This window comes from Odocoileus virginianus, chromosome 2 (genome assembly GCF_023699985.2).
Source record: "Odocoileus virginianus isolate 20LAN1187 ecotype Illinois chromosome 2, Ovbor_1.2, whole genome shotgun sequence".
NCBI classification, from domain to species: Eukaryota; Metazoa; Chordata; class Mammalia; order Artiodactyla; family Cervidae; genus Odocoileus; species Odocoileus virginianus.
In genome coordinates this window covers 101548362-101573188 of record NC_069675.1, presented here as the reverse complement: position 1 = coordinate 101573188, position 24827 = coordinate 101548362, and the positions used below count along the sequence as shown (strand labels likewise).

The window sequence follows — 24827 nt, the reverse complement described above, 5'->3', positions numbered from 1 at the left end:
GGGGGCATTTAAACTGCTGTTCCAGTCTCAGTCGCACGGTTGGCCTTGCTCACAAGCAGGGACCTGCAGTCTCAAATGTTCTACCATCTTTGTCTCAATGAGGGGTGAGGGGTTATAGATGCCAACTGTTCTATTTCACCCCTGGAACAAATGATACCATCCACCCCTATGTCCCAGAGTCACAAAAGGTGTGCTGCCTAGGGTTTCCCTTGGTTCTGCTAAAGCTACTTACCCAAGTCGACCAACTCCGCCTGAGTATACGGTTGATACGTTGTGAACTCAGTCACATTGGGGGCCCCTTGATGATGCCCCTGCCGAGCCACAGGCTGCTCATGCGTCACTTTCTGCCGTACACCAGGCCTTGCTGACAAGCAGGGACCCATGGTCTCTCAGTGTTCATCACCACCACCTCCTCTGTGATTGTGGTTTTCATTCTGTCTTATCTCTGATGGATGAGGTTAAGAGGCTTGTGAAAGCTTCCTGGTGGGAGGGGTTGGTTATGGGTAAAACTGGGTCTTACTCTGGTGGGCAAGGCCATGCTCACTTCAGTTCAGTCACTGAGTCGTGTCCGACTCTTTACAACCCCATGAACTGCAGCACGCCAGGCCTCCCTGTCCATCACCAATTCCTGGAGTTTACCCAAACTCATGTCCATTGAGTCGGTGTTGCCATCTAACCATCTCATCCTCTGTCATTCCCTTCTCCTCCTGCCCTCAATCTTTCCCAACATCAGGGTCTTTTCAAATGAGTCAGCTCTTCGCATCAGGTGGCCAAAATACTGGAGTTTCACCTTCAACATCAGTCCTTCCAATGAACCCAGGACTGATTTCCCTTAGAATGGACTGGTTGGATCTCCTTGCAGTCCAAGGGACTCTCAAGAGTCTTCTCCAACACCACAGTTCAAAAGTATCAGTTCTTCTGTGCTCAGCCCTCTTTATATTCCAACTCTCACATCCATACATGTCCACTGGAAAAACCGTAGCCTTGACTAGATGGACCTTTGTTGACAAAGTAATGTCTCTGCTTTTTAATACGCTGTCTAGGTTGGTCATAACTTTCCTTCCAAGGAGTAAGCATCTGTTAATTTCATGGCTGCAGTCACCATCTGCAGTGATTTTGGAGCCCAGAAAAATAAAGTCAGCCACTGTTTCCACTGTTTCCCCAAAGTTGCCATGAAGTGATGGGACCGGATGCCATGATCTTAGTTTTCTGAATGTTGAGCTTTAAGCCAGCTTTTTCATTCTCCCCTTTCACTTTCAACAAGAGGCTATTTAGTTTTTCTTCACTTTCTGCCATAAGGGTGGTGTCATCTGCATATCTGAGGTTATTGATATTTCTCCCAGCAATCTTGATTCCAGCTTGTGCTTCATCCAGCCCAGCGTTTCTCATGATGTACTCTGCATATAAGTTAAATAAGCAGGGTGACAATATACAGCCTTGATGTACTCCTTTTCCTATTTGGATTCAGTCTGTTGTTCAATGTCCAGTTCTAACTCTTGCTTCCTGACCTGCATACAGATTTCTCAAGAGGCAGGTCAGGTGGTCTGGTATTTACATCTCTTTCAGAATTTTCCACAGTTTATTGTAATCCACACAGTCAAAGACTTTGGCATAGTCAATAAAGCAGAAATAGATGCTCTTCTGGAACTCTCTTGCTTTTTTGATGATCCAGTGTATGTTGGCAATTTGATCTCTCGTTCCTCTGCCTTTTCTCAAACCAGCTTGAACATCTGGAAGTTCATGGTTCATGTACTGCTGAAGCCTGGCGTGGAGAGTTTTGAGCGTCACTTTACCAGCGAGTGAGATGAGACATAATGTAGCCTCACTGCAGCTGTGAGGGCTTTTCAGGTGGAGCTGATACGTGTTCACAGGAGAGAAGTGGCCCCTGGCCAAGTGGGCGCATCATGGCGCACATGTGCAGCGCTGTCAGTGGGCTTCGCTGTTACGTAACCGTGTTACAGGACATGGGGTGAGCGAGAGGCCCGGGGCTGAGAGGCCTGACCACTGCCTTCTTGGTGATTTGCTGTTTCCAGTCCGATAGGACTGGTCCGATAGGTTAAAAAATAGCATCTCATGCTAGTTTATGACTTTTAAACTTCTATCATGGGATATATTCAAACATGTTAAAAAGTAGAATAGTAAAATTAATTTATTTCTATCACTAGCTGTTAAAGGCTCCGCTCAGTGTACCTCATTTCCTCCCAGTTAACTGGAATTTAGTATTTAATTTTTTCTTCTGATCAAAACCTACTTACAGTAAAACAAATCTTAAGTGTAAGTAGCTGCTTTGATACATGCATGCACCTGTGTCACTGAAAAGGTGTATTTGATTTTAATTTTATCCTTGGAAGTTACATCTCTTGCTTTCTTTTTAGCTGTGTGCTGAGGCAACTTGTCCTTCAGTTTCTGCAGACCCTGCGCAGAGGGGTCTCTGGGGCAGTCAGCAGAAGCGTGCGGGCTCCGGAGTCTAGGAGCTCGTGTGACGCTGACTGTGGGTGGGCCCCTGGTGGCTGTCCTCCAGCCAGCCCTAAGTTGTGCATGCCGAGGGCTGGCAGGCTCCACACGGAGACTTCAGGGGTGTCCCCTGTGTTCAGCCCGCCCCTGTCAGACCAGTACAGATGCTTTGAGCTGTTTGGGGGCTGGGGGTGGAGGTATGCATGGGACTCCGGGTCTCTGTCTGCCGCCAGGACCTGGCCTGCCTTTAGCACATGCTTGGCCGAGGCTGAGAGGGACACCACCTGCTGCGAGCAAGCCTGCCTGCTTGCTGCTTGGGGTCAGCCCCTGCCTGGGACCTTGTGCTGGGAGAGGGCACCCGGGTGTGCCCGTTGGACCGTAGGAGGGGGTTCTGTGGGATTCTGGCTTGAGTGTCTGAGTCTGTGAGGTGTGCTGTAGACCTGGGAGGTCTAGGCAGGCTGGCTGTCACACACAGGGGCTCCTAGATAAGAGAGAGAGCGGTGGTGGAGGCTCGTGTCTTGCCTCTTGGTCTGCTGCTGGTCCTGATCCTGCTGTGACTTCTGGGCTGAGCACCATCTGTGGCAGCTCTGTGGGCTGTGTGCTTGGAGCAAGGCCAGGTACCTGCTGTCTCCCAGCCGCTGCGGTCACCTCGGCTCGGGTCCTCAGTGCCCCCGGGCAGGACACTTCCTTTCTCAAGTGTGGGGGCCGAGAGCGGGGAGGGGGGTGTTTGGAAAAAACAAGTCTGAACTGAGTTAAATGATCATTTGGAAGGACATCATTTTTGCCTCACCAAATGTGTATTTGTGATTTAAAAATCTTTTTATTTGTTCTTATCAAAATAACCTGAACAAATTCTAAAAATGCTTTTGATATTTTGTGAAGTGTCTGTTCCACCACCCTCTCCCAAGAAAGGCCGCTTCTAGCTCTTCCAGTCTCCTGTGTACAACTGCTGCTCTTGCTGTTTTATGATTCTTCTGTCTCAATTTTGTTTTGACTTATCGCTGTAGAAAATGCCCTGCTTGCCTTACCATCCTGCTCCTCTCATCCCACCTTGTGGGCATTGTTGGCAGCTGAGCCTGTGGAGCCTGGAGGTGAAGTTCTTTTTCCTTTTCCCGGGAGTTAACAGTGGCCTCATTTTTGGCAGCTTAGTTTTCTGTGCATGGCATGCACTGCTGCCCTTGCCCAGTATTCCATGGGTCAGGAAGTGGCCTCCGGGTCCCCAGGCTCTGTGCCCCTGTGAACTTCTGGGCCACACGGTCCAGCCCCTGTCCCGGGGGTGCTTTCTTCCTTCCTGGGCAGGGCTCCCACCTCCTCTCTTGATCTGCCTGTTCAGGTGAAGCAGATCCTCTATTGCTTCCTGAGAAGTGTGCAGGGAGATTGGGTTTTGAAACCTTACAGATCTAGAATTGTCTTTATTCTGCACTCCCTTTATCTTTCTATTGTACTTTTAAGGAGATTTTGTTAACTTTATTTTCCAGATCTTCCATTGAAATTTTAATTTCTGTCATCATTTTTTTATATAAGTCTAGTTGACTTACAGTGTTGTTTTAATTTCACATATACAGCAAATTGATTCAGCTATATGTATATATATATATATTTTTTTTTTTCAGATTCTTTTCCATAATGGTTTATTACAGGGTGTTGAATGTACTTCCCTGTGCTATAGAGTAGGTCCTTGTTGGTTACCAATTTTAAATATGTTGTTGTTCAGTTGCTAAGTCACGTCCGACTCTTTGTTGACCTCATGGACTGCAGCACACCAGGATCCTCTGTCCTCTGCTATCTCCCGGAGTTTGCTCAAATTCATGTCCATTGAGTCGGTGATGCCATCCAACCATCTCATCCTCTGCCTCCCCCTTCTCCTCTTGCCCTCAGTCTTTCCCAGCATCAGGGTCTTTTCCAGTGAGTTGGCTCTTTGCATCAGGTGGCCAAAGTACTGGAACTTCAGCTTCAGCATCAGTCCTTCCAATGAATATTCAGGGTTGATTTTCTTTAGGATTGACTGGTTTGATCTCCTTGGAGTCCAAGGGACTCTCAAGAGTCTTCTCCAGCACCACAGTTCAAAACCATCAATTTTTTGGTGCTCAGCCTTCTTTATGGTTCAACTCTCACATCCGTACATGATTGCTGGAAAACCATAGCTTTGACTATATGGGCCTTTGTTGGCAAAGTGATGTCTCTCTGCTTTTCTTTCAAGGAGCAAGTGTCTTTTAATTTCATGGCTGTAGTCACTGTCCACAGTGATTTTGGACCCAAGAAGATAAAATCTGCCACTGCTTCCACTTCTTCACCCATCTATTTACCATGAAGTGATGGGACCAGATGCCATGATCTTAGTTTTTTAAGTGTTGAGTTTTAAGCCAGATTTTTCACTCTCCTCATTCACTTTCATCTGCATATCTGAGGTTATTGATATTTCTCCCAGAAATCCCAAATCCAGCTTTTGGTTCTTGCAGTCCAGCATTTCGAATGATGTACTCTATATATAAGTTAAATAAGCAGGATGACCATATTTAGCATTGAGATACTCCTGTCCCAATTTGGAACCCTTCCATCGTTCCATATCTGGTTCTGACTGTTGCTTTTTGACCTGCATACAGGTTTCTCAGGAGGCAGGTATGGTGGTCTGGTATTACCATCTCTCTAAGAATTTTCCACAGTTTGTTGTGATCCACACAGTTGAAGGCTTTAGCATAGTCAGTGAAGCAGAAGTAGATGTTTTTCTGGAACTTCCTTGCTTTCTCCATTATCCATCGAATGTTGGCAATTCAATCTCTGGTTCCTCTGCCTTCGAAACCCAGCTTGAACATCTAGAAGCTCTCAGTTCACATATCGCTGAAGCCTGGCTTGAAGAATTTTGAGCATAATTTGTTAGCATGTGACATGAGCGCAATTGCAAGGTAGTTTGAACATTTTTTGACATTGCCATTCTTTGAGATTGAAATGAAAACTGACCTTTTCCAGTCCTGTGGTCACTGTTAAGTTTTCCAAACTTGCTGGCAAATTGAGTGTAGCACTTTCACGGCACTATCTTTTAAAACTTGAAATAGCTCAGCTGGAATTCCATCACCTCCACTAGCTTTGTTCGTAGTATTGCTGCCTAAGGCCTACTTGACTTCACACTCTATGATGTCCAGCTCTAGGTGAGTGACCACACCACTGTTTATCTGGGTCATTAAGACTTTTTTTTCATATAGTTCTTCTGTGTATTCTTGCCACCTTTTCTTAATCTTTTCTGTTTCTTTTAGGTCTTTACTGTTTCTGTCCTTTATTGTGCCCATCTTTGCATTAAATGTTCTCTTGGTATCTCTGATTTTCTTGAAGAGATCTCTAGTGTTTCCTATTCTTTTATTTTCCTCTCTTTCTTTGCACTGATCACTGAGGAAGGTTTTCTTATCTCTCCTTGTTCTTTGGAACTTGGTATTCAGTTGGGTATATCTTTGCCTTTCTCCCTTGCCTTTCGATTCTTTTCTTTTTTTAGCTATTTGTATACTTTCCTCAGACAACCACTTTGCCTTCTTGCATTTCTTTTTATTTGGAAAGGTTTTGGTCATGCCTCCTGTTCAGTTCAGTTCAGTCACTGTCGTGTCCGACTCTTTGCGACCCCATTAACTGCAGCACGCCAGGCCTCCCTGTCCATCACCAACTCCCGGAACTTACTCAAACTCATGTCCATTGAGTTGGTGATGCCATCTAACCGTCTCACCCTCTGTTGATCCCTTCTCCTCCCATCTTCAATCTTTCCCAGCATCAGGGTCTTTTCAAATGAGTCAGCTCTCCACATCAGGTGGCCAAAGTATTGGAGTTTCAACTTCAATATCAGTCCTTCCAGTGAACACCCAAGACTGATCTCCTTTAGGATGGATAATGTCACAAACCTCCCCATAGTTCTTCGAGCACTCTGTCTACCAGATCTAACTCCTTGAATCTATTCGTCACCTCCACTGTGTAGTCATAAGGGATTTGATTTAGATCATACCTGAATGCTAATGATTTTTCGACTTTTTTCAATTTAAGCCTGAATTTTGCAATAAGGAGCTCATGATTTAAGTCTTGTTTGGTCTTGTTTTTGCTGACTGACTGTATACAGCTTCTCCATCTTCCGCTGCAGAGAATGTAATCAATCTGATTTCAGTATTGACCATCTGGTGATGTCCATGTGTAGAGTCATCTCTTAGGTTGTTGGAAAAGGATTTGTTATGACCAGTGTGTTCTACTGATCAAACTTGTTAACCTTTGCCCTGCTTCATTTTGTACTCCAAGGCCAAACTTGCCTGTTATTCCAGGTATCTCTTGACTTCCTGCTTTTGCATTCCAGTCCTCTATGATGAAAAGGAAATATTTTTTTTTTTGGTGTTAATTCTAGAAGGTCTTGTAGGCCTTCATAGAACTGGTCAATTGCAGCTTCTTTGGCATCAGTGGTTGGGGTATAGACTTGCATTACTGTGATGTTGAATGGTTTGCCTTGAAAACAAACAATCATTCTGTGGTATTTTAAATATAGTAGTATGTATATGTTAATCCCAAACTCCTAATCCCTCCCCCTTCTCCCTTTGGTAACTATAAATTTGTTTTCCATGTCTATGAGTCTGTTTGTTTGTAAATAAGTCCATTGGTATCATTTTTTAGATTTCACATATAAGTGACACCATATGATATTTGTCTTTCCCCCTCTGACTTTCTTCACTTAGTCTGATAATCTCTAGGTTCATCTGTATTGCTGCTAATGGCATTATTTTATTTTTTCTTATGACTGAGTAATATTCTATTTGTGTGTGTGTGTGTATGTCTGTGTATACACTATTCACCATATCTTCTTTAACCATTCATCTGTTGATGGACATTTAGGTTTCCCATGTCTTGGCTATTGTGAATAGTGCTGCTGTCAACACTGGGTGTGTATATCTTTGCTAACCAGAGTTATCTCCGGATATTTGGCCAAGAGTGGATTGCTGGATCATATGGTAGCTCTGTTTTTAGTTTTTTAAGGAACCTCCATACGGTTCTCCATAGTGGCTGTACATTTACATTCCCACCAACAGTGTAGGAGGGTTCCCTTTTCTCCTGTCATCATGTTTTTTATTTCAAGATCTTTTTTTTCTATCTGAATATTTTTTTTATGGATGATGTAAGACAAGATTTTCTTTGCTCGCTACATCACCTCTGGCTCTTCTGAGTTTCTTGTCTCTGCTTGTTTGCTTCCATGTCTCAGACCTGGGCCTGCCGTGTTCCCAACAGTCCAGTTATGTGAGAGGGAGACCCACATCTGACCTGGCTGCACAGGCAGTGCGCGTGAGCTGTGTGGACGTGTGGTGCTCGTCTGCCTTGTACCTGGAATTTTATACCTTTTGAACACCTTCCTCCAATCCCACCTACTCCATTGTTTTAATTTTTGCAAATTTGTTGTGAAATATTTCACATATACAAAAGAGCACAGCCTAGGAAGCAGACTTGTCAGCTGTTAGCCAGGTGAGAGCGTGATGGCCCTGTAACTCAGGCTAGCTGTAAGCTCTTGGTCCCATTCTGCTTCTCTTCACCCCTTCCTGGAGGCAGCTGCTTTTCTGACTCTCCTTGGATACTTTGCACAGGTGTGGTGTGGTTGCTGTGCCTCGCTCCTCAGTGGTGTACTCTGCACGGCTCTGCAGCGCCCTGCTGTGTGGGGGTTACTGGCATAAATCCCTCCATGGTGACGTGTTGTTCCAGTTCCATTGTCTGCTCGATACCCTTTGATCTCCTCGTTGGTGACTGACAAGTTGTTGGGACTGTTTTCTGTGGTGGCCAAGGCCAGAGAAAACATTTGTCGGCATGTGTAGGTGTGTGCCAAGCCTGTGCACACCCCTGCAGCTGTGTCACCTGTGCGTTTAAAGTTTCTTGCTGAGGTTGAGGGCACTGTTTTCCTAAGTAAACAAGTCCGTTTGAACTGTTTTTACTGTCAGCTGTTGAGCTGTCATTTTCTCTTCCCACCCTGCCTTTAACACACAGACATACTCGCAGACAGAGACACACATACACTTTTCTCCCCGACTCTGGAACTGATGAGAATTGCTGTCTGTTAGGGCTTGTGGGGGTGGGGTTGTGGGGATATCCTTCCCCTGTTTCTCCCCGGGTCTCCTGGCTGCTCAGCTCCCTGGTGAGTGTGAGACATGCTGCCAGCACAGGCCTTGTCACGTCTGAGAGAGAACCTCACCCCTGTCAGCCCACGAGGAGGGCGACTGCTCCCCACAGAGCAGCCAGTGGTGCATGCGCATCAAGGGGCCGAGCCCTGACCTGGCTTGGCCCCTGCCTCTGCCTCGCGGGGCCTCCGGGGCTGGCCCCCAGGTCCTGTGTTGGACGCCTGGCAGGTGGCTGCTCTGTGTTGCTTGGGGCTCCTGTTTCTTGTGCTCATGGATCGTTTATGGAGCAATCTTCTCTTTTTCTTATTGTTTTAAACTCAAAATTTTATGGTTTTTATAGGTTTTTAAAAATTGAATTATAGTTGATTTACAATGTTGTATTAGTCTTAGCTTGCAACAAAGTGATTCAGTTATACTTATATGTATGTATCACTTTTCTTTTTTAGATTCCTTTTCCTTATGGGTTATTGCAACCTTTTTTTTTCTTTATTGCAACCTTTTGAGTATTGTTCCCTGTGCCATACAGTAAGATATTGTTTTATCTATTTTATACATAGGAGTGTGTCCATGTTAATCCCAAACTCCTGCTTTATCCCTCCCTCTGTTTTCCCTTTTGTAATCGTAATTTTGTTTTCTATGTCTGTTTGTTTTCCGTGAGTCTATTTCTGTTTTGTAAACAGGTTCATTCCACATATATGTGGAATGTACTCACATGGTGAATTCCGTGTCTTTGACTCCCTTTGCTGGGTGACCCCTGGGTCCGTTCGCGTTGCTGCAGGTGGCCACGGCACCCACTCCTTTTTCATGGCCGAGTAGCGTTCCACCGCGGGCCTCCTGAGTGGCTCACTGGTGAAGAATCGGCCTGCCAAGCAGGAGACACAGGTTCACTCCCTGGTCTGCGAAAGTCCTCTGGACAAGGAAATGGCAACTCACTCTGGTATTCTTGCCTGGGAAATCCCATGGACAGAGGAACTTGGCAGACTGCACTCCATAGGGTTTCAAAGAGTTGCACATGACCTAGTGACTAAACAACAGCAGCACTATCCCGTTGTGTGTGTGTTCTCCACATCTTTATCCCTTCATTTGTTGGTGGGCACTCAGGGTGCTCCCGTGGCCTGGCTACTGTGAATAGCAATGCTGTGAACATTGGGGTGCATGTATCCTTTTGAGCTTTGGCTTCTCTGGATTCATACAGGGACATCCTTCTCTGTATAAATTATCTGAAGCAGGCAGAAAGGACTTCAAGGCAGAAGGGGTGTAACTAAGCCCAGAACACACCGAGGACCCCTTGAGCCAGAGCCCAGTGTTCCTGACTGGCAGGGCTGTTTGGAGGAAGGGGCGTTTTCCATGTTCACTCATGGACAGTCAGGTCAGGAGACTGGACATGCACTAGGTTTTACCTTGTGTGAATTCTTTTTTTGCAGGGCCTTGCATACAAGTAAAGCAGGGCTGTCTACCAGCAGCAACAGTGAGCCTCACCACACAGATGAGCTGTTCTCTGTGGCAATTTATTAGGCTTCTTCATTCTGGCTTTCAAAGAAGAGAGACATTGAGATTTTATTTTTAATAAAAATGAAATAGAATTCCAGTTCTGCTATGGCAGAGTGATGCCACCATATCCTCTCTCTCCTGCTGATCACAACAGAAACTCTGGGTAGAATGCAAAGCAGTTACCCAGGAATCTGAGAATAAAAGTGGGTAGATCGCAGGTGGGAATCAAAAACAGGAAAAGCATCCCAAGAATGGTCAGTTCCCTGGGTTTCCTCTTCTGTCTCAGTGCTCTGCCTCAGGGCAGCCCAGTCATGGACTCTCTCAGTATGGGAGAGAGTGTGCATGGGTCTTGAGAGTCTCAGGGCAGACAGAGAGCAGCATGGCACAGGCCAGGCATGGGCTGTGAGAACCAGGCTAAGGTGCAGCCTCAGCCCAGGTCTCAGACTAACCCCCGAGGGGCGGCAGAGCCAAGCACTTGAGGCATCACCCAAAAATCAGAGATACTGGCACTCAGCCCCACAGCACAGTGGGATGGGACAGGGAGTAAGACAGAACTTGGGGTTTGAACCCAGTCAGCTTGATAACTTGATAAAAAATTCAACATTCCCCAGAAAATTGGAGCCTAATCCTAGATACATCAGTAATAATGTTGAATGCATCAATTAAATGGTGATCAGTTTAGATAGACATACCAATATCCAGCTACATGCTGGCTTCATAAAACTACTATAGCTATAAAGACTTAGGTAGATTGAAAAGAAAAGAATATGATAGACTATATCATGAAAGCTCAAAACCGAAAGGCTGTATTAATGTTAGACAAAGTAGACTTCAGACCACAGAATGTTTCCAGGGTGAGGAACACCACTAGTCAAGAAGATAGAGCAAACCCAAATGTGTATTCTCCTAAGAATGGAATTTCAAAAGTGAAGCAGAAACTTACAGATGTGAAAGGAGAATGAATCCATAGTTAAAGCTGATGACTTCACTTGTTCAGTAATCAGTAGGACAGGTAGACAGAAAGTCCACAGAGATGTAGAAAATCTAAACAGCACCATCAGCCTTCTTGTTTAATTAATTAATTAAGTGAACATTTACTGAACACTCATCCCAACAATAGCAAGTACATTTCTTTCATGTGGACATGGGGCACTCACAATACATACTATTAATATATTCTGGGTCATAAAGCAAATTGGTAGTAAATGTCAGCAAATTTGGAAAACAGCAGTGACCAAAGGACTGGAAAAGGTCAGTTTTCATTCCAATCCCAAAGAAAGGCAACACCAAAGAATGTTCAAACTACCCTACAATTGTGCTTATTTCACACTCTAGGAAGATAATGCTCAAAATCCTTTGAGCTAGGCTTCAACAGTACATGAATCGAGAACTTCCAGATATACAAGCTTTATTTAGAAAAAGCAGAGGAATCAGAGATTAAATTGCCAACATCCATTGGATCATAGAAAAAGGGAATTCCAGAAAAACATCTACTTCTGCTTCATCGACTATGCTACAGCTTTGACTGTGTGGATCACAGAAAACTGGAAAAATTCTTAGATAGGAATACCAGACTACCTTACCTGCCTTCTGAGAAACCTGTGTGCAGGTCAAAAGCAACAGTTACAACCAGACATGGAACAACAGACTGGTTCCAAATTGGGAAAGGAGTACATCAAGGCTGTATGTTGTCACCCTGCTTATTTAACTTATACTCAGAGTACATCATGTGAAATGCTGGGCTGGATGAATCACAAGCTGGAATCAAGATTGCTGGGGGAAATACTAACAATCTCAGATATGCAGATGACACCACTCAAATGGCAGAAAGTGAGGAGGAACTAAAGAGCCTCTTGATGAGGGTGAAAGGGGAGAGTGAAAAAGCTGGTTTAAAACTCAACATTCAGAAAATTAAGATCATGGCATCCAGTCTCACCACTTTATGACAAATAGAAGGGGGAAAGTGGAAGCAGTGACATATTTTCTTTTTTTGAGTTCCAAAATCACAGTGGATGATGACTGCAGTCATGAAATTAAAAGACACTTGCTCCTTGGAAGAAAAGCTATGACAAATCCAGACAGCATATTAAAAAGCAGAGACATCACTTTGCCAACAAAGGTCTGTATAATCAAAACTGTGGTTTTTCCAGGGGTCACATACCAATCTGGGCTTCCCTGGTAGCTCAGCTGGTAAAGAATCTGTCTGCAATGTAGGAAACCCTGGTTCAATTCCTGGGTCGGAAAGATTCCGTGGAGAAGGGAACAGCTATCCACTCCAGTATTCTGATGTGGAGAATTCCATGGACTACATAGTCCCTGGGGTTGCAAAGAGTTGGACACGACTGAGCAACTTTCACTTTGATGTACCAATATGGGAATTGGTCCATAAAGAAGGCTGAGTGCTAAAGAACCAATGCATTCGAACTGTGGTACTGGGGAAGACTTTTGAGAGCAAGTGTCTTGGATAGCAAGGAGCTCAAACTAGTCAATCCTAAAGCGAATCAACCTTGAGTATTCATTGGAAGGACTGTTGCTGAAACTGAAGCTCCAATACTTTGGCCACCTGATGCAAAGAGCTGACTCATTGGAAAAGACCCTGATGCTGGAAAGACTGAGTGTAGGAGGAGAAGTGGGCAACAGAGGATGAGATGGTGGAATGGCATCAATGGACTTGACTGACTCAATGGACTTGAGTTTGAGCAAACTCCAGGAGATAGCGAAGGACAGGGAAGACAGGCAGGCTGCAGTCCATGGGGTCGCAAAGTATTGGAGCCTCAGCTTCAGCATCAGTCCTTCCAGTGAATATTCAGGGTTGATTTCCTTTAGGATTGACTGGTTTGATCTCCTTGCAGTCCAGGGGACTCTCAAGAGTCCATTTCAGCACCGCGGTTTGAAAGCATCAGTTCTTCGGTGCTCGGCCTTTATGGCCAGAGGACAGGTAGAGGCAAATTCCCATCCAAGATGTAGGCAGAGGCCTCTTCCTCTTCTGGGTAACTGACATGGGTGGTAACTGACACGGTGGTAGGTGTGAGCGCCCCTCTTACAGGTCAGCCCCCACACCAACTCCAACTTTAGCTGAGGTTTTGGTAAATAATTCCACAATATTTAGCAAGGAAAATGAAAACTTTGTTCACACAAAACCCGGTATGGAAATATTTATATTAGTTTTATCTGTAATTGCCAATACTGGGAACAACCCAAATGTCCTTCACCGGCTGGATGCATAGGGCTTCCCAGGTGGCTCAGTGGGTAAACAATCTGCCTGTAAAGTAAGAGCGCAGGCAGATGTGAGTTTGATTCCCAGTTCAGGAAGATCCCCTGTAGGAGGACATGGCAGTCCACTCCAGTATTCTTCCCTGCAGAATCCTGTGGACAGAGAATCTGGTGGCCTATAGTCCATGAGTTGCACAGAGTCAGACATGACTAAAGCGACTTAGCATGCAAGCACGCGTGTGCTGGGCGCATGAGGAAACTGTGATACATCCGTAAAACAGGCTAGTTCTCATCAACAAACAGCTCGGACTCCGGGTGCACCAACAGCATGGCGACCCTCAAGTGTGCCATCTCAGCGGGAGGAACCTGGCCCTGCGTGATTCCGCTTATGTGGCTCTTGACAAAGGAGAACATCAGTGCAGAAAAAAGCTGGTGGTCGCATGGCAGCGGCACTCGGGGAGAGGTGGTGGCAGGACTCAGAACTGTGAGCCAGAGAGGGCCAAGGGCACTGCCTGGGAGTGATGACAGGCTGAAAAAGGCACCTTTGCTGTCAAGCACCCGCCAGTGCCCAAGTGGTGCCCAGCCAGTCCTTGGCCGCCTGGAGCTGCGCTGGTGGCCAGGCAGAGCTCAGCAGGCTCGCTGCGTGGGTGATCCTGGCTCCAAGTGGCCTTGCCAGAGGCCTCGGGGAGCGGGGTGCTGAGAGCTGAGATGCTTGAGACTGCACGAGGGCTGGGGGAGCCAGGCTCCGCGGTCTCAGGGCCGGCTGACGCGGGCTGATCGGGGCTATCATTGCAGGGCCACGCCGCGCCGTACAAAACGGTGTCCGCCCGTGCTGCCATCCCCTCCACCATCCTCCGGCTCCCAGCTATGGCTTTTCAAGGAGTTTTTGAGAGATATCCTGAAACTCTGGTGAGGGTGGTGCAGGTGAGTCACTTTTCCAGGCAGTCTCTCTGGTGCCCTGGTGGTCTCAGGGAGGGGCCCAGGGTCGAGGCCCTGAGTATCTCATCATTGGTTTACTGAGTCCCGGGGCCATGAGACATGTCCGCAGTAGTGGAAGTGACTTCACTGGCAGGACTGAGTGCTGGCGACATGGGGCTCAGGGTGAGTGTCAGAGGAACTAAGATGGTTTTTTCAGAACCTTGTGATACGTATTTTGCTGTAAAAATTAATATTGATAGCTTCAATGAGGTCTTCAATTGCCTACTGTGTCCCAGAAGAACTCTTGTTATTATTAAATGTCTTGACTTGAAGTAATTTTAGAAACTTGCAGAAGCCATGCAGTTTCCTTCTGCCCCGTGCCCACACCTGGCATGCGGGTTGGGTTGTCTCCACCAGGGGCTCTCCGGCCCATGAGGCCGGCGGGCTCAGCCCTTGGCTTGGGGAGGCCCCCCCCCGTCCAGCTGGCCCGTCTCTCTGCAGATCATCATGGTACGGCTGCAGAGGGTCACCTTTCTGGCTCTGCACAACTACCTGGGCCTGACCACGGAGCTCTTCAACCCTGTGAGTGTGCCAGCACCCCACCATGGGTCCCCGGGACAGCCGCTTCTGCCTCAAGGCGCTGGCCAGCAGACAGGCCGGGGTGGGGTCTCCTGGGGCCCAGTGCTGCGCCTGTCCCGCCCGCTGTGTCTCAGGGGCCTCCTGGGGACGTGCTGCATGTCTGCGGGCCCTGCGCCCACGTGGCCCCCCTCCAGGAGGGCCTGCGGTTTGGCCGAACTCCGCCTCTCTGGTCTCCCTGCTCTGTGCGCGTGGCTGCCCTCCTGGCTCTTCACCCCACCTGCGCTGAGCCAACACCCACCTCGGAGCTGTGCCCTCGGCCTGCCCCTTGCCCTGGGCCCCTCCTGAGGGCACGTGGGGCAGTGTGCCTTGCCCTCGATACTGCCTCAGTCGAGGCCAGTGGATTGAGCTGATGGCTGCGAGGTGGGAGAAGCCGCTTCACCCCCTCAGTTCTGGTGAGTGATAAGCATGATGTGGGGCCTGGGGGGGGCCCAGAGCCTCGTGAGCCACACTCCAGGGGGCCCACGGGCCTGCAGGCTGAGCGGCTGTTCACTCAGCCTCCACACCACGCTCGGGTGCGCTCCCAGTTCTCACATCTTCCTTTGCTGATACTTTAGGGTGTATCCTCTGTTTTCTACATTATATTTCATCTTCATGAAGTGTATTGAGGTTCTGACAGTTTTGACCACTATTTAAACATGATGGAGTTGGCAAGACAACAGCGAGTTGGGTCTTTCTTGCCTTAAACTCTCCTCTTCCTGCGTCGCCGGTGCCCTAGTTGGTCACTGCCTCCCTTCCAGTCGCCAAAGCCTGGTGTCTCCCCGCTCGTGGGACGCTGGCCCAGGAGCGCTCCTGAGGCAGCCCTTCTTCTCCCTGTCTCAGGAGAGCCAGGCCATCCCACTCGTGTCTGTGGCCAGCGTGACTGCCGGGAAGGCCAAGAAGCCAACGTGCTGCAGTCTGGAGGAGCGGCCGGAGAGGCCACCTCGGCCACAGGAGCCCTGCATCCCAGGTTCTGCCCGCCTCAGGGCTGACCTCCTGCCCTCGGGTCACCAGCTGTCCCCTCCAACACACATCCTGCCCCCCACTCCTCCTAGGAGAAAACCAGCCATGGGCGGGCCCTCAGCTTTGCCCTCTGCATGCCCTGCTCTGAGCACTCGGGGAGCGTGGGTTTGGGGAAGGAAACTGTTGACCGGGCTTGTCTCCTGGGAGCCCCCTCTGGGATGATGGTGACACACAGAAACACTGACTGCTCTGGGTCCTATCCGTTTATGAATGAGGTGCGGGGGCTGGGTGGGGGGGGCAGGCTGGCCAGGCTCTTTGGGGGTGCTCAGAGCTGGGCGGCAGACCTGGGAGGGCAGCTGGGGCTGGCGCTCACTTGCCACTTGCCTGAGCAGATGGGCACAGGTGATGGGCTGTACAGGTGCGGGTGACACACAGCTGGCCTGTGGGGGCAGGTGGCAGGGTCCGCCGGGGACTGTCCCCAGGCCTCCAGACGTGTGGTCTGGGCGTTCTGGGAGCAGAGGTCTTGCCTCATGCCGGCTCCTCCCAGCAGATCGCGGGGGCAGCCGCACTGCAGTCTGTGGGCCTCTGCCCAAGAGGAGCCACCCCGTCCTGCTGCCTTCTGTCCACGAAGAGGTGGTGGACGAGCTTAGCCAGGCCCAGGCCAGCATCCAGGCCTCTTCGGCTCCCGCAGGTAAGGGACCCTCTGACCCACCCAGAGGGCCAGCACACTCTGGGTCCAGGGGCCCCTGCGCCTGTGTCCCGGCCTCCGTAGGAAGCCGCAGTTGCTCTGCATCCCTCCCCCGGCCTCTGTGTCCAGGGCGTTTCCCCAGCCGGGCCTTGCGCAGCCCTGCTGTAACCGCTGACCGCCGCCCTCCCTGTGCCCCTGAGCCGGGCTGAACTCACAGGCTGCTGCCTGCACTGTCGCCCTGGTACCCCAGCCATCGCCCAGCTTCCCTCCCCAGGAGGTGCCCGCGCCAGCCCTCTCTGCTGTCTGCTCTGTCTTCTTGAGTCTCGGTTGCAGAGAGGGTTCATCGTGACCTTTGGTCAGCAGTCAGCTCTCTGCCCTCTCCCGGGCACCTCCCCGACGGGGACCTCTGCTGCGGCCTCAGCTGGCCGGTGAGACCCGCAGCGTGTGGTTGCCCTCGGTGTGTCCCGGCCACGGGATGCTGCTGGTGTCCCCCCGAGGATTGCTCTGTCTTGTCTTCACCTGCGTTTCCTGGGTTGCTGGCCGGTTTAATCATCTCCTGGCGTGTTTGAGAACTGTTTGGGTTCCCTCTTTAAGAACTGTCTGTTTATATTCTTTGCCCATTTTCTGCAGGGTTTCCTGAATTTGTTTTGTTGGTTTGCATAAATTTTTCATATGCTCCAGATAGAGATCTCCCATCAGTTTTAATGTCCACATACCTTCTCCCAGCCTCTGTTTTTGGGACAGAGACCCTTGGTGTCCTTATTTGAAAACCAGCTGTTGCACTGTGATTGTGTTCTGGGTCTCACTTACCTCTCCTTCTTATTGGACGTAAACACATTCTTCTGGATTCTTGTCTGGTGGCTTTTCAGTTTCACTTTCCACGTGGAAGTCTTTCTTTTCTTGTGGTTCCCTCTTGCATTATATTCAAAGTAGGAAATTCAGCTTTTTCTTACTCTGTCTAGTGGATAATTTACCCAGCACCATTCACAAAACAGTCTTTCACTTTCCTATTGCATTTTCTAGAGCTATCTTCATTCGGTATCAACTTTCTGATCTACATAGTCTTTTTTTTTTTAAGTCAGCTTTCTTGAGGTAAAATTAACTTATTGTAAAATTTACCCTTTTAATTATTTATTTTGGCCATGCCACATGGCTTGCAGGATCTTAGTTCCAAACCAGGGGAACTGAAGAGGTCTGAACCTGTACCCTCTGCAGTGGAAGCGTGGAGTCCTAACCACTGGAATGCCAGGGAAGTCTCAGACTTTACCCTTTTAAAGTACACAATTCAGTGGTTTTTAGTATTTTCACAAAGTTGAACATCAGCCTCCACTACCTGTTTCCAACACATTTTCGTCACCTGGTAGACAGACCCCCAACCCATCAGCTGTCACTTCCCAACTCTTGACTGCTTGCTGCCCACCTGCTTTTGTCTGTGGATCTGCCTGTCTTGGATGTTTCATTACTTGGAGCTACTGTTGAGGAATCTGTTTGTGTATTTATCAGTTTCTTCACTGATAGTAAATTATTCTTTATTGTCATGAACTGTTTATGGTTGTGTAATGTGCACACAGAATGTGCAAGCCCCCGGGAAGTCTGGATGGATTTGCATAAACCGAGCTCCGCTGTGAGGCCAGCACCCAGAAGGAACCCCGGCTGGGGACCCCGCAGTTCCTATCAGCAGTGGTGTGGTCGTCATCCTGCGCCCTTGCATTCCCCTGGCCTCTGAACCCTGAGACTGGCTTTGAGTCTGGCTTCTGCTCAGCCCCGTGCTCGTGGCCTCAGAGTGCTGTGCGGCAGCACGCCACCCTCGGTGTGCAGCGGCGTCTCCCTGTGAGCGCACACGGCGGCACGCCGCCCTCGGTGTGCAGCGTCGTCTCCCTGTGAGCGCACGCGGCGGCAGGCCGCCCTCGGTGTGCAGCGGCGTCTCCCTATGAGCACATGTGGCACCAGTGTGTCTGAGGTGTGTTATCTGTTTGTTGGGAACTGCCGAGTGACGAGGGCATGTGTGTTGTGTTTAGCTTGGGAGTTGCTGCCAGGGGTTCTTAGTGCTCGCCCGGTTTATGCCCTCACCAGTGTCACAAGACTGTCTGGTTGCTCCAGTCTGCAGTCCAAGACATGGCCCCCTGCCACATGTGGTGGCTTGTATTTAAATTCTAGCAGTTTGGGTCTCAGCCCCACTCAGGTGCTCATTGGCCTCGGGTGTCGGAGAGTCCACTCACAGGCCACGCCGCTGGGGACCATGCAGCTCAGAGGCCCCAGCGCGCCCTGGAAGTCTTCCTCTCTCATCTGGCCCCTCTGTGCCCTGCAGCCAGGCCTTGTGTGGCTGTCGCTGCATCTTCCTGATACCTTGTGAACCTGAGGATCGTCCATCTCCTTGGGGTTTTCACTGCCTTTTGGCCTTTTTCACTTAGTTTACCTTTCATTTTCTTTTTGATTTATATGAGTTCTTTATATATTCTCTGTATGAGTGCTCTGTTGGATGTATGTATTAAAAATATTTTCTGCTCACTTTTCACTCTTTTAATAGTGTCTTTTGATGAACAGAAATCTTTTTAAGAGTCCCATTGATCAAATTTTTTCTTTTGTGGTTAATATATTTTTTATCCTGTCTAGGAAATCTGCCTGTAAGATTTGACATTTTATCTTTCATGTGAAAGTGAAAGTTGCTCTTGTCCGACTCTTTGCGACCCCATGGAATTCTCCAGGCCAGAATACTGGAGTGGGTAACCTTTCCCTTCTCCAGGGGATCTTCCCAACCCAGGGATCAAACCCACGTCTCCCACATTGCAGGCGGATTCTTTACCAGCTGAGCTATGAGGGAAGCCCTTTATCTTTCATACTCACCTAGAATTGAATCTTTTGTCTGAGGTGGGTAGGGTTGGGATATATTTCTTTTATGTGTTATCCATTTGCTCCACCATATTAAAAACATGTTTAGTGATTTTTTTTTCAGATGAAATAAATAACAGATAACTAAAAATAACAGCAATCCACATATAACAAAATCTGAGTGTGAAGTATCCAGTTCCATGAACATATCTAGTTCACATCCATTCAGGGACAGACTTAACATTCCTCTTGCCTGTACAGGTAATGCTCTCTTAGAGGACATGGTTCTGGCAAAAATCTGAGATATACTCGGTCGTCCTGGCTTCCACAGGGGATCGGTTCAAGAACCTGCAGGACCCAAGTCCCTCGTGGGAAAGGGTGCAGTGCAGTCAGATGGCCCTCAGGTTCCGCATCCACGGATTTAACCCACTGCAGATCAGTTCCATAAACTGGCAAGTTACACTCAACAGCTTAAGTTTTATAGATTGTATGAGTGTAACAGCAGGTCAGTGTGGAAATGTATGACTTTTCACATATGCGTGTGTTCATCACAGGGAGTGTGGTTGGGTTTTCCCTGGGTCAGGAAGATTCCCTGGAGAAGGGAATGGCTGGTTCCTGTTAATAATCCATTTTTTACTTTTTCATACAAGTACAAACTGCATTCATTTGCCCCCTGAAGGGCGGTATTGAGGCAAAGTTGCTCTCAAACCATAGGCAGACCCACAGCTGCTCCTTCCCGCCTTCCGAGTCCCGCCGGCCCAGTGGGAGCTGCCTGCCTTGCTCCTCCCGCTTTGCCTGGGACTGGGCTTTGCCGGCCTTTGCATGTCATGCGGTTGTGACTGCAGCCTTCTGTGAGTGCCTGAGGCTGCTGTCTCTAGTGTCCCCTACGCGTCTGTGCCCTCAGCCAGCCCTGCCCTGGGTGGGTGCACACACCCGCTGTGTACAGGGCACCAGCATAGTATCCTGAGTCTCCCCTCCATTTGCAGGGGCCACAGCAGGTGCCACCTCAGACCTGAGGATGGTGTGTGACCGAGCCTGGGTCCCACCGCACTCAGAAGAGCGCCCCGGGGGCGCTGTGGCCAGCAAGGTAGGCAGCTCCCCGCCCCGCCGCCTGCGCTGGAGCTCCCTGCAGGCCCGTCTTGGGTCAGTCCCAGGCTGGCCGGCCACTGCACCCTTCTGATTACGCCGCCTGTGTTCTTCTCCAGCCCAGGAAGAGTGTGGTTGTTGCAGAGACCCCATCGGCTGTCCTCCCCAACTCGGACAGTACCTTGGACGAGTCTGTCGCCAGCAAGAAGACAGATTCCATCCTCAGAGCCGCCACACAGGACCTGCTCACCCTGATGAAGCTGGATGTGCGTGACCCCGCTGCCTCCTCGGGCTGGGGTTGGGGTGGCGGGGGGGGCGGGGCGTCTGCCTGCCTGGAGACCCTGTCCTCAGAAAAGTCCCGCCTCTTCAGGCAGCTGTTCCAGGGTAGGGGCGGCCATGGCCACCCCTTCCCCCGGGGAAGGGCTCAGGACGGCGCCTGCTGGTCCTGATGCTGATGTCCCGCAGACCCCCTCCCAGGGCAGCCTGGGCTCCTTGCCCTCTGGGTGCCCACAGGGGACAGGGCACCACTCAGGATGCTAACAGAGGGTTCAAAATGTGCCTTCATCACGTACATGTTTTTTATTTATCTTTTCCCTTCACATAAAGAGTTGTGCATGCCTTCTAAACAGAAAAGCATGAAGCCACCTTGTCCCAGACTAGACTGTTAGTGCTCCCAGCCACAATCCCTCTTCCTCCCGGGGGACGTCTGCCCAGTGCCCGCATGTGTGCTGGGTAAGAGGGAGCATCCTGTGTGTCTTCTGAGTCTGCACCCACGCTGCTGCCTGGGCCAGAGGCTCTGTCCACACCAGTGCTGAGCTCAGCACACGCGGGTCTGTGTCGCCTCCAAGCTGGTGGATGAGGGCTCCATGCTAGCAGTCAGAATTTGGGGGCTTTTCCATTTTAGATAAAAGTGGGGGTGTGGTCTTGGCTTTTAGCGATAATTCAATCTCCTTGGTTGCTAGTGGGACTGAATCTCTCACATCTTACTGTCTTTGCCTCTGATGGGGGAGGCATGTGGAGCCTTCTGCCCATTTCTCTGTGTTTTAGGCTTCTGGGGTTTCTTCCCAGTTTCTGAACGAGAGTCCTATCCTGTGTAGGTCTTGCACATAGTCATCTCCTCTGGGATTTGCCTTTTTTGCCTTCTGAGTGGTCTTTTTGGTGGACAGAAGTTTGTAATTATAATGCAGTAAGCATCCCTTTTTTCTTTTATGGTCAGCGCTTTTTGTGCCTAAGAAACATTCCCTTGCTTTGGGTTCATAAGAATTTTTATATGTTGTCGTCTAAAAGCTTTACCGCTGCGCCTTTCATGGGTTTTAAAGCGGGCGTGGTTAACTTTTGTGCGACATGCAGGGAAGGGCTGGATCGATGTATCTTTCCTCACAATCACTTGGCTGCCTCAGAACCCTGCTCTGTCTCCGGTGTCTCTGTCAGCATCTGGCCTGACTCCTCTGCGGTTTCTCTCTCACTTCCGGCGCCACGCAGGGCAGCATAGCTCTGTAGCCAGACTGCCCTCCCTGAGCCCCAGAAAACAGGGACAGATGGGCCCTCCCACACCCCTCAGGTCATGGGGCCTCCTTTCCTGGCCGCCCTGGGCAGAAACTGGGGGGTTTTCGTGAAGGTTCTGTCATCTGCACCCGTGCACAGCACAGCCTCCTGACTGGGTCAGCTTTCAGGTCAGTGTTGGGGTGCACAGGCCCCTCTGCCTGACCGGTGCGGATGCTGCCACATGCCAGTTCTCGGGTGTGGGGAGCCGCCGTGCGTGCGGAGGGAGGCCGAGGCTGGCGCGCGGACTCCTTCCTGCTGTGGACTCGGCCTCCTGAGGGACAGCTCACGTCCCCTGGGCTGGGTCCCTGGTTGCAAGTCAGTGGCAGCACGCTGCCTCCAGCCTGAGCGTCTGCGGAGGAGGGCGTGCTCATCTTCCCTCTTTTGAGAACTGTCTCCTTATTGCTGTCAGGATAGGCTCTCTCGGATCGAGCAGTGTCACTTTGGCAGAACTGAGCGTGGGTTTCTTTTTATTCATCTGGCACGAGACTCTGGGCTTCTTCAGTCTGTCTCTCAATCATTGTTGACAAATTGTCGGCCTTCTCTCTCCAAGGATTGCCTCTGTCTGTTTCCTCGCTTCTCCCTCAGACTCGAGTGAATGTATGTTCTCATTTATCCATTATGAATCTTACCCTTTCTTCTGCATTTTCGTTACAAAAGTCTTTGAAAGAAATAGAAATGTTGATGTTTTTATTTAAGTTCACTAATTCTTTTAACAGAAGCAGGTCTGCTGTTAGACCTGGCTCTCCCCTGTTAGCACGCTGGCAGGCCTGCTTCCTGGGTCTGCTGTCAGGAGTCCGGCTGTCTCGCGCTTTCCCTGCGTGCCTGCGTCTTACTTGGAGTGCCTCCCTCGGAGTCACTTTGTTTCCTTTCTTTCCTTTGGCCCCGGCTTGTGGTGTCTCACCTCTGACTAAACCTGGTTTTCTTTGGTAACTGTGTGCTATATTTGGTGTTTATTTGTAGAAATTATATGAGACCAAAGGTGACATTATTTCCTTCAGAAAGGAGTTCTTTTTGCTTTTGCCAGAAGTCTGGGCCAACCGGATGCCCCGAAGCTGGAGTTCAGAATTCCTCAGTTATGCTTAAAGTTTTATTTATTATATCTAATCCATCAATAAAATTTTCAGATTATTTTTGTTGATAGTTTTTGAGTCTCATTTTAATAATTTTAAACAAACTTATTTTATTTTTCATGTTCAATAATTAGTACATCCAGAATTTATTTTTTATGTTCTTATTCATTACATAAAGCTTTAGGCATGTAAAAAGGTAGTGGAAATAACCTTACGCACCCCCATGTACCTGTCACCCAACCAATAATCCTCTGCTCACAGTGGTCTTTTTATGACTTTGCTCCTAACCCCTCCTCCAGTTATCTTCTACCTGGAAAACTTCAGACACTGTATCATTCCACATCATCCCTCTCTAAAGGTAAGGACCGTGTTTCAAAACAGAGCCACAGTATCGTTCTCACAACTCAAGTGTTGGAAAGGTCTCAAACGTAATACACTCAGCCAGTGTTCCTGTTTCCTCAGCTGTCATCATGTAATTTTTTTTTGCACTATTAAAATTTTTTTAAAGCAGATTTTATTTTTTAGAGAAGAGCAGTTTTAGGTTTACAACAAAATGAGGAAGGTGCAGAAGTTTCCCGTGTCCCTGCTGCCCCTCGGAGAGCACGCACCTCTTCCTCTGTAGTCACCGCCGGGACACGCCATCGCCCAGAGCCCACAGCTCCCTGTGGGGCTCACTCTGGGGTCGGGCCTCCTGTGGGCTTGGACACTGTGGACCGACGCGCGCCCGCTGTTGTAGCTTCATACGGAGCAGTTTCACTGCCCTAACGTCCCCCATGTTTTCCTGCTCATCCTCCTCCCCAGCCTCCGGCAACTCCTGACCTTTTACTGATGCCACAGTTTGGCCTTTTCCAGAATGTCATAGAGTTGGAATCATACTATGTACAGAGTATGTGGAGTATGTCACCTTTTCAGATAAGCTTCTCTTACTTAGTAGTTTGCATTCAAGTTTCTTCCATGTCTTTTCATACCTTGATGGTTCATGTCTCTTTTTGTGCTTAATAATATTCCATTGTCTGGAGGGGCCAGAGGTTATTTATCCATTCATCAACTGGAGAACATCTTGCTTCCTGCTAACTTTAGGCAATCATGAATAAAGCTGTGATGTGTGCCTGTGTAGACCTAAGTTTGAAACTCATTTGGGTAAATACTAAGGGGATGTGGTGGCAGGATCTTATGGTAAGAGTGTATTAAATATTTAGTTTTGTAAGAAACGGCCACACCATCTTCCAAGCTGGCTGTACCATTTTTACGTTCCTGCCAGCAATGAATGAGTGTCCCCGCTGGTCCACATCCTCACCGGCTTTTGGTGTTGTCAGTGTTGCAAATCTTGGCCGATTCTAATAACTATGTAGTGATATCTCACTGTTTGAATTTGCATCTCTCTGATGACATATGATGGGGAGAATCTTTCCACGTGCTCACTTGCCATTTGTGATTCTTCTTTGGTGAGAGGTCTGTTAAGGTCTTTGGCCCCTTTTTAAAACATATTGTTTTCTTATTGTTGAGTTTTAAGTATTCTTTATATTTTTAGATAAAAGTCCTTTATCAGATGTGTCTTTTGCAAATGTTTTCTCCCAGTCTGTGGTTTTCTTTTCATTCTCTTGACAGTGTCTTTCACCAAGCAGAAGTTTTTAATTTTAATGAAGTCCAGCTTGTGAATTCTTTCTTTCAGGGATCATGCCTTTGGTGTCATATATGTGTTGCCCATCACACAATCCCAGGTCATTTAGATTTTCTCCTATGGTCATCTTTCTAGGATTTTTATAGCTTCACATTTTGTATTTAGGTCTATGAGCCATTTAGAGTTAATTTTTTTTTAAAGAGTAAAAGTTCTGTGTC

The 24827-nt window shown here is 48.6% G+C and overlaps 1 protein-coding gene across 11 annotated transcripts in view; it reads left to right on the top strand.

The window, feature by feature from the left end:
• The window catches only part of PNPLA7 (patatin like phospholipase domain containing 7), a 76151-nt gene that overhangs the window by 10710 nt on the left and 40614 nt on the right, over positions 1 to 24827 (top strand). For 8 of the 11 annotated variants that reach the window (XM_070456608.1, XM_070456620.1, XM_070456617.1 and 5 more), the window contains 6 exons: positions 14070 to 14198; positions 14694 to 14774; positions 15651 to 15777; positions 16318 to 16461; positions 20274 to 20374; positions 20493 to 20639. The exons of 1 other annotated variant lie outside the window; for it this stretch is intronic. In XM_070456608.1, the coding sequence (XP_070312709.1) occupies positions 14070 to 14198; positions 14694 to 14774; positions 15651 to 15777; positions 16318 to 16461; positions 20274 to 20374; positions 20493 to 20639 (729 nt within the window). The remainder of the gene's footprint in view (positions 1 to 14069; positions 14199 to 14693; positions 14775 to 15650; positions 15778 to 16317; positions 16462 to 20273; positions 20375 to 20492; positions 20640 to 24827) is intronic. 2 more of the 11 variants (XM_070456630.1, XM_070456639.1) reach the window with 2 other exon arrangements.